This window comes from Chionomys nivalis, chromosome 2 (assembly GCF_950005125.1).
Source record: "Chionomys nivalis chromosome 2, mChiNiv1.1, whole genome shotgun sequence".
NCBI classification, from domain to species: Eukaryota; Metazoa; Chordata; class Mammalia; order Rodentia; family Cricetidae; genus Chionomys; species Chionomys nivalis.
In genome coordinates, this window is record NC_080087.1 from 81,490,154 (window position 1) to 81,503,734 (window position 13,581).

Sequence of the window (13,581 nt, forward strand, 5' to 3'; positions counted from 1 at the left end):
CAAAATGTCAAACTTCTTACAGATGAATCATCTCTCTGCTGACTCCCTTCTCTCCTGCTCTCTGAGCCCTTGGGACTCCACCTCCTCAGTCCACTCCACAAGTTCCCTAAGCTGCCTCTTCCTCCTCTTCTTTTGGTTTTTCGAGACAGGGTTTCTCTGCATAGTTCCTGGTTATCCTGAAACTCTATAGACCTGGGTGGCCTTGAACTCAGACTTGCACCCAGAGTTGACAAACCCAGACATCCCTGAATTTCTCGGGGAGACAGCTATTGTAGTTTCCCGTGATGATTCCCTACACCATATATATTGGAAGTGTGTGTGTGTGTGTGAGCTCCTATCTTGTCTCTGAGAGTCTCTAGCCCCCAACTGACTTAAGTATAAGTTCTTAAAAAAAAACAACAAAAAAAAACCAACAAAAAAAAAACGCTTTTTTTTTTCTGACATAGGTTCTTATGTAACCCTAGGCTGGCCTCAAACTTTCTATGTAGCCCTGGCTGGTCACAAACTTTTGAGTGTTCTGTCTCAATCTCCTGAATTCTAGGATTACTGCCCCATTTACCAAGCATAGAAATTTTAGGTATTTTTAAAACTTCCTCAAGTACAGTGGTGGTCACAAGTACCTTTAATCCCAGTACTTGGGAAGCAGAAACCGGTGGATCTCCAAGTTCAAGGTGAGCCTGGTCTACAGAGTGGGTTCCAGGGCAGTCAAGTCTACACAGAGAAACCATGTTGCAAAAACGAACAAACAAACAACTCTAATCCAGGCATAGCAGCATTTATCCAACTCCAACTGTTGGGAGGTGGAGGCAGGGAGATGTAGTGGGAGCTGCGGGCTGTGTTCCTGCTGCCCCAGCTCCTGGTCGCCTGGCTAGCTTATGCCCTGAAATAACAACACACAAACTGTATTCTTTTAAACACTGCTTGGCCCATTATATCTAGCCTCTTCTCGGATAACTCTCGCACCTGGACTAGCCCATTTCTAATAATGTGTGTAGCACCCCAAGGTGTGCTTACTGGGAAGATTCTAGCCTACGTCCATCCTGGGTCAGAGCTTCATCGCATCTGCCCCAGAGAGGAGAGCTATTGAGTCTGAGCTCACTTCCTCTTCCTCCCAGCATTCTGTTCTGTTTACTCCACCCACCTATGTTCTAACCTATGAGGGCCAAGCAGTTTCTTTATTTTTTAACCAATGACCTTCCTCCATCTGGGAGATCAGGCTTGAGACCAGCCTCAGCAACAGTGAATCCAAGGTTAGTCTACATGAGATTCTGTCTCAAAACAACAAACAGCAAAACAAAAAACAGTCAGGCATGGAGAGATGGCTCAGCATTCAGTTAAGAACACTTGCTGGACTGGGTGGTGGTAGCAAATGGCTTTAATCCCAGCACTCGGGAGGCAGAGGTAGGCTCACCTCTGTGAGTTCGAGGCCAGCCGGGTCTACAGAGTGAGTTCTAGGACAGCCAGGGCTATGAAGAGAAACCCTGTCTCAGAAAGACAAAAACAAAAACAAACAGACAAAAAATACTTGTTGCTCTGGTAGAGGACCCAGGTTTGACACCAGCATCCACATGGTGACTTATAACCATCTGTAACTCTAGTACTGGGAGATATGAAGTTCTCTTCTGACTTTTGAGGGCACTCGGTATGCACATGGTACACACACATACATGCAGGTGAACACCCATACACATAAAATAATACAATAAATTGTAGATGGAAGTTCCTGTCTCACCTGGTCCCACAGCTGTTCAGTTCCAAATAACACACAGAGGTTTATATTAATTATAACTGTTTGGGCTATTGCTCAGGCTTATTACTAACTAGCTCTTACAACTTAAATTAACTCATAATTCTTATCTATGTTTAACCACATGGGTTGGTACCTTTTCTCAGTAAGGAATTCTCTCTTGCTTCCTCTATGTCTGGCTGGTAACTATGTCTTCATCTTTCTTCTTCCCAGAATTCTCCTAGTTTGATTTCCTTGCCTGTATGTCCTTCCTGGCTACTGGTCAATCAGCATTTTACTAAACCAGTATGAGTGACAAATCTTTTTTTTTTTTCGTTTGTTTGTTTGTTTTTCAAGACAGGGTTTCTCTGTAGCTTTGGTGCCTGTCCCAGAACTAGCTCTTGTAGACCAGGCTGGCCTCAAACTCCCAGAGATCTGCCTGCCTCTGCTTCCTGAATGCTGGGATTAAAGGCGTGTGCCACCACCGCCTGGCTGGGTTTTTTTTCTTTTTATACTTTGGGGACTCACCACCCAGCTCCAAAATAAATACATAGAGACTTATGCTTATTTATAAATTTCTGGCCTCAGCTTGGCTTGTATCTAGCCAGCCTTTCTTTTTTTTTTTTTTTTTAAATATTTATTTATTTATTATGTATACAATGCTCTGTCTGTGTGTATGCCTACAGGCCAGAAGAGGGCACCAGACCTCATTACAGATGGTTGTGAGCCACCATGTGGTTGCTGGGAATTGAACTCAGGACCTTTGGAAGAGCAGGCAATGCTCTTAACCGCTGAGCCATCTCTCCAGCCCCTAGCCAGCCTTTCTTAAAATATTCCATCTACTTTTGCCTCTGGGCTTTTACCTTTCTCTCTTCTATATACCTTTCTTTACGTTTTACTTCCATGGCTGGTTGTATAGCTGGTTGGCTGGCCCCTGACATCCTCTCTCCTTCTCCTTTTCTTGCTCCTCCCTCTTCTCTGTTCTTCTCTCTGCCTACCATCCTACCTATCCTTTCTCCTGCCTAGCTATTGGCCATTCAGCTCTTTATTAGACCAGTCAGGTGGTTTAGACAAGTAAAGTAAGACAGCTTCACAGAGTTAAACAAATGCAACATAAAAGAATGCAACACATCTTTGCATCATTAAACAAATATTCTGCAGCATGAACGAATGGAACACATTTTAAACTAATATCCAATAACAGCCAGGTGTGGTGGTGTAGCCAGTATTTGGGAGGCAGAGGCAGGTGGATGTCTGTGTGTTCTAGGCCAGCCAGGGTTATGTATTAAGACCTTGTCTCAAAACAAGAACATATACTGAGTAGAAAATGTATGGAAAAGAAAATTCAAGACAGAGAAATGGAGTTGTTTTGTCTGCCCTGTGTTTGATGTCAGTTTCTCTGATCTGACCTCAGTGTCTACCCCACCACCCACCCTTTGTCCACGTCACCTTCTCCCACGTCACCTTCTCCCAGACTACCGGAAACCTTGTTCTAGATTGTTTCTCTCCTCCCCTGACCCTTTCAGTATCACAGCCTGCCCTTCTGCCCTATCTAGGGCCTCACGCCATCAACTCCTGAGCCCTTCGCCAGCTCAGTCTACCTGGACTTCCTCAGCCTCCTTGCTGGGGTCTGTGGACTCCTTTCCTGCAGTTCACCCTTTGTTGTGGAATATTACTTTCACTGTGTAAAAGGTATGCCACACTAATTTCTGCTGCTTTTGTTAATGATAGAAAGACATGTTGCATTTCAGGAGGTTGAGTCAGCAGTTAGATGACAGGAAGAGGTAGGGAGGAGGAAGTGTAGGGAGGCTCTTTAGTGGGGCAGAGCGGAAGGGAAGGACACCCATTTTCTGGAAATGTGAGCAGGGAGAGAAGGTTAGCTACTTGCTCTTCAGCCTCTCTGAGCTAGCAGGATTTCACCTCAACCTTTGAATCTTGAGTTCTAGCAATTTAGATAAAGTTTCCTTTAGTGGCCCAGATAGAGTTGGTGCCTGAGGGAACAGAATTCCCACCTAACTGCCCCTGCCCATGGTAGCTGCAGAGTTGCAATTGAGGGCTGGGACAGCAGTTACTGAAGGTGCAGCCACTGTGTCTGCTGCAAGCACTCTCACTCAGCACCTTTCTGGGCAAAGACTCAGGTCTGAGTATTCATTCCCTTGCCTAAAGCCTTTCGTGGCTCCCCAGTGCCCCAAACTTTTTAGCCTGCAGTCAGTGTCTTTACAATCTGGATCTTACCCTATCCATACACCCTCTCTATGCCTTACATGCACACACACACGCACACGCGCGCACACACACACACACACACACACACTCAACTTGGAAAACCTTTCTACACTCTCACATGACTGTAGGTGCATCCCTATTTCTGAACATCCAAGGTCAACGAATAAAATCCCTGAGTCTACCCCATCGGCTTCTCCAGGGTTCCGTCAGTGGGTGGGGGAGGGGCCCAGCCTGGCACCCCACCCCCCCATTCTAGCCTAGGACTCAGGTCTCTAACAACAGAATCAAAGCCACTCAGCAACGCTGGAACCCATTCAGAGGGGCCTGAGCCCCCTCATCCCAAGCCAGGAGGGCTTTGGGGGAGGGGTGCAGCCCCTGGTAGACTCACAGTGTGGCCAAGGGGGCCAAGGGGTGCCAGGGAGGCAGGGGCTGACCTCATAGGGAGAGACAAGAGTGTGGTTATCTTTCCCCCGCTGGGAGGACTGAAGGGCCATCATCAGGGTGGGAAGTCTAGGAAGCCAAGCCAGTGGCTCAGGAGTAAGGGTGGAAGAGTGACTGGCAGCGAGGGCACCATGGCCACCATTCAGTCAGAGACTGACTGTTACGACATCATCGAGGTACTGGGCAAGGGCACCTTCGGAGAGGTGGCCAAGGGCTGGCGCAGGAGTACAGGTGAAATGGTGGCCATCAAGATCCTGAAGAATGACGCCTACCGAAGTCGTATCATCAAGAACGAGCTGAAGCTGCTCCGATGTGTCCGAGGCCTGGACCCCGACGAGGCCCACGTCATCCGCTTTCTCGAGTTCTTCCACGATGCCCTCAAGTTCTACCTGGTCTTCGAGCTACTGGAGCAAAACCTTTTTGAGTTCCAGAAAGAGAACAACTTTGCACCCCTTCCTGCCCGGCACATTCGCACTGTCACCCTGCAGGTCCTGAGAGCGCTGGCTCGCCTCAAGGAGCTGGCCATCATCCATGCTGACCTCAAGCCTGAAAACATCATGCTGGTGGACCAGACCCGCTGCCCCTTCAGGGTAAAGGTGAGTGCGGTTGCCTGGGAAACAGCTTTGCCCAACACTGGGATGTTCTGCCAGCATGTGAGTCTCCCTGGTCAGTTCCATGGTGTGGCTCTGAGGTGTCCCTGATTTCCAAACTGCCTCTCCTTGCTGCTGTCTGGCAGTCTCCCATACCCCATCCCAATTCTTTAGTGTGGTTGTTGTTTTTGAGACAGGGTCTCGTGGTACAGGCTAGCCTTGAACTTGCTGCGTAGTTGAGGATGTCTTGAATTCATCACCTACCTGTCTCCACTACCCAAGTGCTAGGATTACTGGTATGTGTCACCACAGCCAGCTTTGTTAGTTGGTTTGTGGAGACAAGGTCTCATGTAGTCCAGGCTGGTCTGGAATTTGAGTGGGTCCCCCTTCCCAAGTATTTGGATGACACGTATTCACCACCATGCCTGGCTTCTCCATCTCATTTCCAAGGTCCTCCATGTTTCCCTTCCAGGCCTGAAGTCTCCCCAACCCTGCTCCATCCAGCTTCCCTCCCGTGGCTCAGGTCAGGGCTGACATTCTAGTGGGGGAGACAGCACTTGGTGAGGAGTAACAAGTGTCAGGGGAGTGAGAAGAGGTGGAAGCGGGAGGGAGAGGATGTAGGGTATTGCTCAGGAGTGGGATGTGGTGGAGGCTGAAATTACAAGAGGTGGTCAGGGAGGGGGCACCTGAACGAGTCTTGAGGGTCAGAGAGGGCCATGGGAGAAGGGACACAGCCAGCAGAAAGGCCCGAAGGTAGGAGCATGTGGTGGTCAAGGGTTCTAGCAATGCAGGGGAGTTCTGTAGCATTGAAGTAGAATGACAGGGGCAAAGAGGGAGGAAAGGAGATCAATGAGGCAGGGGTGGCATTGTGCAAGGCCTCGTAGGGGTCAAAACTGGTTTGTTTTTCTTGTTTGTTTGTTTGGTTTGGTTTGGTTTGGTTTGGTTTGGTTTTTTGAGACAGGGTTTCTCTGTGTAACAGCCTTGACTGTCCTGGAACTCACTTTGGAGACCAGGCTGGCCTTGAACTCACAGAGATCTGTCTGCCTCTGCCACCAAAGCACTGGGATTAAAGGCCTACGTTACCATCACAGGGGTTACTTTGTCTCACAATGTATCCCTGGCTGGCCCTGAACCTGCTATGTAGACCAGGCATGCTTCAAACTCATGGAAGATCCTCCTGCCTCTGCCTACCAAGCAAAGGGGTCAAAGGCACACACCAACACGCTGTATTCACAAATGGATTCAGAGTAGAAGGGCCTGCTCTGACTTAGGTGTTCAATTTTTGAGGGGAAGTAGGATCAAGAAGGCAGATGGGGTGATCCAAGTAGGGGTCACAGATAATGAGATATAGCTGGGACGTGTGTGGACTGGGGCAGATGTGGAGCTAGGGACAACAGAATTCACTGGTGGGTTTCGCAGTGTGAATGGGGGAGGTTTCAGAGATAGTCAGATGGTAACAAGCCTGTTGAACAAGCAGGAAAACCTCATTTCAGGTCCCTAGCACCCATATAAGAAGCCAAGTGTGGCAGCTCACCTGTAATATCAGTGCTGGGGAGGTGAGACAGGAGGATTCCTGGAGCTTGTTGGGCAGCCTGTCTAGCCAATCAGCAAGCTCCATGTTCCGTGAGTGATCTTGTCTCAAATTATAAGGTAGAGAGTGATAGAGGAAGGCTAACTTCTGACACATGTGTGCATATACACAGCAACATGTACACACACACTCACAGTTTAGAAAAAGAAGGACCAGCAGGATGGCTCAGCCAGTAAAGGTGCTTGCTGCCAAGCCTAAGGACATGAGTTCAATCCCCAGGACCCATATTGTGGGAGCAGAGAACTGACTCCCAAAAGTTATCCTCTGACCTCTACATACACACACCTGCATTTGCATTCCCCCTGAATGAATTAAGTCTAAAGGAAGAATGTGTGAGGGAGAGCTGGGCATAGGGACAGATACCTAGACCTCTACCACTGCGGAGGCAGGGACGTGGAAAGATTAAAAGTTCAAGGCCACTCGACACTACTTGAGATCCCGTCTTAAATGAAGAAAAGATGGGATTCAACTGGGACCTGCTGGCCTAGGCATCTGTAAGCTAGGTGGCTCTGGCCTCTGTTCTTGCTCCTGGGTGGGCACCTGAGCTGTCTCCTCCACCACAAGTTCAACTTCTCCTGCAGAACCTATGGCTTGCCAACCTACACAGACACCCTCTGTGCCTCCTCCACCTGTGTATTTGTCATCCAAGGCTCTGGCTATGACTGGGCAGGCAGTACCCAAGGGCGGGACTGGACCAAAGCTGCCTACGTTGTGCCCTTGGCCTCTCCCAGCACCCCACTGAATGTTAGAGACAGGAAGAGATGGGTGCTTTTGCCCTGAGGGATGGAAGCACAGTGAGCTAAGGAGAGATCACTGTAGATATAATAGGGCTCACAGTGTCTGGGGGTGGTCACTGTCCACCCCTACAGTGTTTTCAGAATGAAGGGACCCCACAAACACGGACTTACGGCCCAGTGTCACTCAAGTTCTCGGGGATTCTGAGTCCCGACTAATATCAATTTCATGATCAGCCTTGGGGGCAGGGAAGCTGAGGGTGGTGGAGTGCAAAGCAGAGCAGGAAGCCACTGCCTCCATCCACTGCGTTAGTCTCAGGGATTCAGTGAAACTAGCAGAGCGCCACCTGGTGGCGAGGGGGAGAGACGAAGGCTCCTGCCTGCCGCCCATGGCATGCAGAGGGCCTTCCGGGTTTTGATAGTGTTGGATGGTGAAGATCATAGAGGACTTGGCTTTCAGGGTGGTTCCTTCCCTGTCCACAACACAGAAATGAAGACAGAGACACTCAGAGATGAGTGATTAGCTGTGAAGAGGCAATTGGGGAGGGGGGGGGCAGGCTGCTGAGGCAGGATTTTCATGAATTCAAGGCCTGCCTCAGAAACTAAAAGCAGCCTCAATATAAACAGCAAAGGCCTAGGGTGCCAGTACACACATGTAATCTCAGTACTTGACATGTGGAGGCTGGAGGATCAGCAGTGCAAGGTCACCCTGGACTCCACAATGGGTATGGGATACAGGAAACCCTATCTCAAAAATCAAACACTATGCCTAGCACGACTTTAATCCCAGGACTCAGGAGGCAGGGGCAGGGAGATCTCTGAGTTTGAGGTCAGCCTGGTCTACAGAGTTCCAGGACAGCCAGGGATACCCTGTCTCAAAACAACAAAACAAAACAAAAAACCCTAAACACTAATTTAGGTTTTTAAATTAGTTAATGAACTAACTAAAAAAGTTTTTAAAAGGTCCAGGAGCTAGCGAGAGAGAGGCTCAGAGGTTAAAAGCCCAGACTGCTGTTGCAGAGGACCCACGTCAGGCTCCCAGCACCACACTGGACAGCCTACTCCAGCTCCAGGAGCTTCTGATTCTTCTGGCCTAGCTGAACTCCAGTACTCATGTGCAGGCATGTTCTCAAGGGCGTGCATGCACACATGTACACAATTAGAATAAAACTCTTACGCTGAGTGGTGGCGGCACATGCCCTTAATCCCAGCATTCAGGAGGCAGAGGCAGACTGATCTCTGTGAGTTCAAGGCCAGCCTGGTCTATGGCATGAGTTCCAGGACAGGCTCCAAACCAAAAAAAGAAAGAAAGAAAGAAAGAAAGAAAGAAAGAAAGAAAGAAAGAAAGAAAGAAAGAAAACAAAACAAACAAAACAAAAAACTCTTACAGGGAGCTGGAGAGATGTTCACTGGTTAAGAGCACTTGACTGCTCTTCCAGAGGACCTGAGCTCAATTCCCAGTAACCATCAATAATGGGATCAGATTCCTTCTTCTGGTATGCATGAAGATATAGCACTCATACACACATAAAATACATGAATAAATAAATCTTAAAAATAAAAGCCTTTTTAATATTATATCTATATTTTTGGTTTTTTAAGATGGGGTTTCTCAGTAGCTTTGGAGACTGACCTGGAACTCACTTTGTAGACCAAGCTGGCCTTGAACTCACAGAGAATCGCCTGCCTCTGCCTCCCGAATGCTAGGATTAAAGGCATTGAACTTCCCAGCAAAAGAAAAACTCTTAAAAGGCTAGGAGCCTAGCTCAGTAGTAGACTATTTACCTATATACACGAAGCCTTGAGTTCAATCTCCAGTACCATGGAAGACAGACACGGAAATAAAAGAAGGAATATAGGGCTGGAGAGATAGCTCAGTGGTTGAGAGCACTGACTGCTCTTCCAGAGGTCCCAGGTTCAATTCCAGGACAGCCAGGACTGTTTCACAGAGAAACCCTGTCTTGAAAAACAAATAACAACAACAAAAGAAAAATCCTGATTGGTCTGAGACAGCCACTTGTATTTCTCATTCACTTTTTCCTGAGCCCTATGATGTGCCGGGCACTGTTTAGACCTCTAGAGACATAGCCTTGAATGAAATACAAAGCTCTTGTTCTCATGGGACTGGAATTTTATTTCACTTTTTAATTATTTTATTTGTTTCTTCAGACAGGTTTCTCTGTGTAGCCCTCACTATCCTGGAAAGCACTTTGTAGACCAGGCTGGTCTTGAACTCACAGAGATTCTCCTTCCTCTGCCTCCCAAGTGCCGGGATTAAAGGCATGCGCCACCACCGCCAGGCTAATTTAGTTTATGTGAAAGTTCCTGTGCATATATTATGGCTTTTCAGGTTACAGACAGGTGTGAGCTGCCATGTGGGTGTCGGGAACCGAATCCTTGGTCCTCTGCAAGAGCAGCAAGTACTCTTAGCCACTGAGCCACGCCTCCAGTCCCAGTGGGTTAAGTGCTTGCTGCACACAAGCAGATCCTAAATTCATATTCCCCAGCACCATTAGATCTGGGCTTGAGTTTATAATATCAGGGCTGAGGAGCTGTAAGGGAGACAAGAGGATCAAAAGAGCTCAGGGGTCTGGCAATCTTGCCAAAATGGTGAATTTCAGGTTCAGTGAGAGACCCTGTCTCCAAAAACAAGGAAGAGTGGTAGACGATACCTACCATCAACCTCTGTCCCCTACACGGGTACCCGTGAGTGATGACACCCACTGCATATGCACATACCCCCCCACAACCCCACATACAAGTGAAATTTAGAGTAGATGAAATATTAAAATTATAGCTGGGAGCTGGGCTTGGTTGCACACACCTATAATCCCAGCCCTTGAACAGGAGCTCAAGGTCATCCTTGCTACACAACCAGTGTGAAGCTAGCCTGGGATACCTGAGACCCTGTCTCAGCACTAACCAACAATGGGCAGGGGATACGGGAGAAAACATGCCCCACTACACACATGGCTCTGCACTGCAGGCGCGCAGTGCCCAACTATTATAGGCACATGTTCAAGAGACTCAGAGACAGACCTAACAGCTAACCCAGAAACAATAGCTAGATGACAGAGAGACATTCATAAGGAAGGAAGTCGAAGTCTCAAGGCACAGAGCTAGACAGACACAGGAGAAATAGAGATGAGTCCCAGGAGGGGCCAGTCTGGTCACCCCCACCACTCCACCAGCCCACCTACCCCGTGTCCCATACCCTCTGCCCTTCACAGGTGATCGACTTCGGCTCAGCCAGCATATTCAGTGAGGTGCGCTATGTGAAGGAGCCATACATCCAGTCTCGCTTCTACAGGGCCCCAGAGATCCTGCTGGGGTTGCCCTTCTGCGAGAAGGTGGACGTGTGGTCTCTGGGCTGCGTCATGGCCGAGTTACACCTGGGCTGGCCTCTCTACCCGGGCAACAATGAGTATGACCAGGTGCGCTACATCTGTGAAACGCAGGGCTTGCCCAAGCCCCACCTGCTGCACGCTGCCCGTAAGGCTCACCACTTCTTCAAGCGGAACCCCCACCCCGATGCCACCAACCCCTGGCAGCTGAAGTCCTCTGCCGACTACCTAGCTGAGACCAAGGTATGGGAGGAGCAGGCAGGGCGAAGACAATCTGTGCTTGGGGGGGGGGACTGCAATATTAAGAACAATCTAGATTAGACCTTGGGGGAGGACCAGAAGTCTGGGAGCTGGTTGTCAGAGCTGGTGGGCCAACACATCTGGTGGGCCAGCAGATCTGAAGGTAATGGTCATGTCTCTAGGTTAGACTGAAAGTGTAGGTGAAGTGTGGAGCCTGAGTTAGGAGACGGGGGGGGGGGGGGTCAAAGACGCACATCCTCCCTATGCAGGAGAGCTAGGGATTGGAAATCGAGGCTTTGGTGTCCAGCAGCAAGAGAGCTTCCAGTCATGCGGGCACAAGTCAGGGGCATCCCACTTGGCCCCCACAGCAGGTGATTTCTGGAGCCCCGAGTCTAGACACATCTCTACCTGGTCTCCCCTACGCCCCATCAGGTACGTCCACTGGAGCGCCGCAAGTACATGCTCAAATCCTTGGACCAGATTGAGACGGTGAATGGTGGCGGGGCTATAAGTCGTTTGAGTTTCCCAGACCGGGAGGCACTGGCGGAGCACGCAGACCTCAAGAGCATGGTGGAGCTGATCAAACGCATGCTAACATGGGAGTCTCATGAACGCATCAGTCCCAGCGCAGCCCTGCGCCACCCCTTCGTGTCCATGCAGCAGCTGCGGAGTGCTCACGAGGCCACCCGCTACTATCAGCTGTCGCTTCGTAGCTGTCGTCTGTCCCTGCAGGTGGATGGCAAGCCACCCCCGCCTATCATAACCGGTGCAGAGGAGGGGCCTCCCTACTACCGCCTTGCCGAGGAGGAGGACACTGCAGGCCTGGGTGGTGTGGCAGGCAGTGGGTCCTTCTTCATGGAGGAGAAGGCCCCGGGAGTGCAGAGGGCCATCGACCAGCTTGATGACCTGAGTCTGCAGGAGGCTAGACGAGGGCTGTGGAGCGACACACGGGCCGACATGGTCTCTGACATGCTGGCCCCACTCAAAGTAGCCAATACTGGCCATCGAGTCCCTGATTCAGGCCCGGAGCCTATCCTCGCCTTCTACGGCAGCCGCTTGACCGGCCGCCACAAGGCCCGCAAGCCCCCGGCAGGCTCCAAATCTGACTCCAATTTTAGCAACCTCATCCGGCTAAGCCAAGCCTCCCCAGAGGAGTCAGGGCCCTGTCGGGGCAGTGGCTGGGAAGAAGGAGAAGGCCGCGGGGCCTCCACAGAACCATCTGTCATCCCACAACGGGAAGGAGATGGGCCCAGCATCAAAGACAGGACCATGGATACTGAGGTGAGCAGGGTGCACAGACTGGCACCCAGGCTGGGTCTTGGTCTTCCTAGAGCTTAATCTATGACGGTGCACAGGTAATAGGGCCATGCTTCCTACAACTGTAGCATCTGTGACCACACACCCAGGCCCCAAGGCTCAGTAAACATTGACACAAGGCGACAAGGCTCAGGTCACGCTAGCACCCTCAGGACAGCCCAAGGCTTACACTAACTCTAATTAAGGCTGGGAACGAAAATAGGCACCTAGTGATGGGCCTGTTAAGAATGGGCAAGGCTCTGGGTGGTGTGGCACCTACCATCCCAGGAAGTTGAAACTGGAGGTCATCTCAAGGTCAAGTTTAGTTTGGGCTCCATAACAAAACCCTATCTCTAAACACTAACACCTCCTTCTTGCCCAAAAGGGCTGGAGCTTTAGTTTTGCAGTAGACTCCTTGCCTTGCCTAGTATCCGCCAGTGAGGGACTGGGGACTCTCCTTCGGGGGCAGGTAGAATGCTGACCTACAATCCAAGGCAAGGGACTGGGATATAACAACACTTGAGCATTTGCTTAGAATTCCTCAAGAGAGGCTGAGGGTGTAAGCCAGAGGCAGAGTTTTTGCCTAGTATGAGCCTGGTCTGTTCTGGTTCCTATCCCTAATCCCCGACTTCAGTGTGGGAAAGCCTGCACGAGGAGTGAGGGTCTTTCTGCCTGCTTACCCCTTCTAGTAGGTAGGTACACACTTCAACAGGTACCCATCCTTCTTGTTGATGTTCCTCTCTCTTCCCCGACAGCGGCCAGGCCCTGAGCTGATCTTCGATCCCAGCAGCTGTCCTGGAGAGTGGCTGAATGAGCCAGAATGGACCCTAGAGGGCATCCGGGGGTCTCGAGCTCAAGGGCTCCCAGCCCGCCATCCCCACGCACATGGGCCACCCAGGACCACCAGCTTTCTGCAGCATGTTGGAGGGCACCATTGATGGGGACCCCACCCCTATCATTTTTGGGGGTTTGAGCTAGCTGGGCTGGCATCCCTTCTTGCTCTGAAATGGCTCTTTAGAGCCATCCTTTGAACCCACAGATTATTCTTACAGAAAATAGCTATCCAGAATGTTCCTATTTCCCTGTCCCTGGCAACATGCCTGTATCCCACTCTAATGTTGGAGGCCGTCAGGTCTGGCCCGAGACCCTGAGGCCAGAGAGTCAGGAAGAGGACTGCACCCCATTGGCCATGACCGTGCCTGGACCCGCTTGCCTCGTGTATTTCAATAAAAAACTGTTCCAAACCCTGCTCCTGCCTGTTGCCACTGAGTGAACCTGCACTACCCATATGGCCACGGTCTGCCTCTCAGGCTGTGACTGGCTGGCTACCGACTGAGGCCAGAGGCCCAGCTGCTATGGCATTGGGTTGTGCACAGGAATCTGCTCCCTAAAT

General features: G+C 50.3%; 1 protein-coding gene across 1 annotated transcript; it reads left to right on the plus strand.

Moving 5' to 3' along the window:
- Nucleotides 1-796: 796 nt before the first annotated feature.
- Nucleotides 797-13,444, plus strand: Hipk4 (homeodomain interacting protein kinase 4). Its single transcript, XM_057758709.1, has 4 exons — nt 797-4,989; nt 10,539-10,895; nt 11,325-12,173; nt 12,944-13,444. Exons 1-4 carry the CDS (start codon nt 4,525-4,527, stop codon nt 13,124-13,126), a joined length of 1,854 nt encoding a protein of 617 aa, XP_057614692.1. The 5' UTR covers nt 797-4,524; the 3' UTR covers nt 13,127-13,444.
- Nucleotides 13,445-13,581: the final 137 nt, after the last annotated feature.

Coding starts and splice junctions, on each gene's coding strand:
- Hipk4 (XM_057758709.1), top strand. CDS start 4,525: ATGGCCACCATTCAGTCAGAGACTGACTGTTACGACATCATCGAGGTA. Junction 10,896..11,324: donor ACTACCTAGCTGAGACCAAG/GTATGGGAGGAG, acceptor ACGCCCCATCAG/GTACGTCCACTGGAGCGCCG. Junction 12,174..12,943: donor ACAGGACCATGGATACTGAG/GTGAGCAGGGTG, acceptor CTTCCCCGACAG/CGGCCAGGCCCTGAGCTGAT.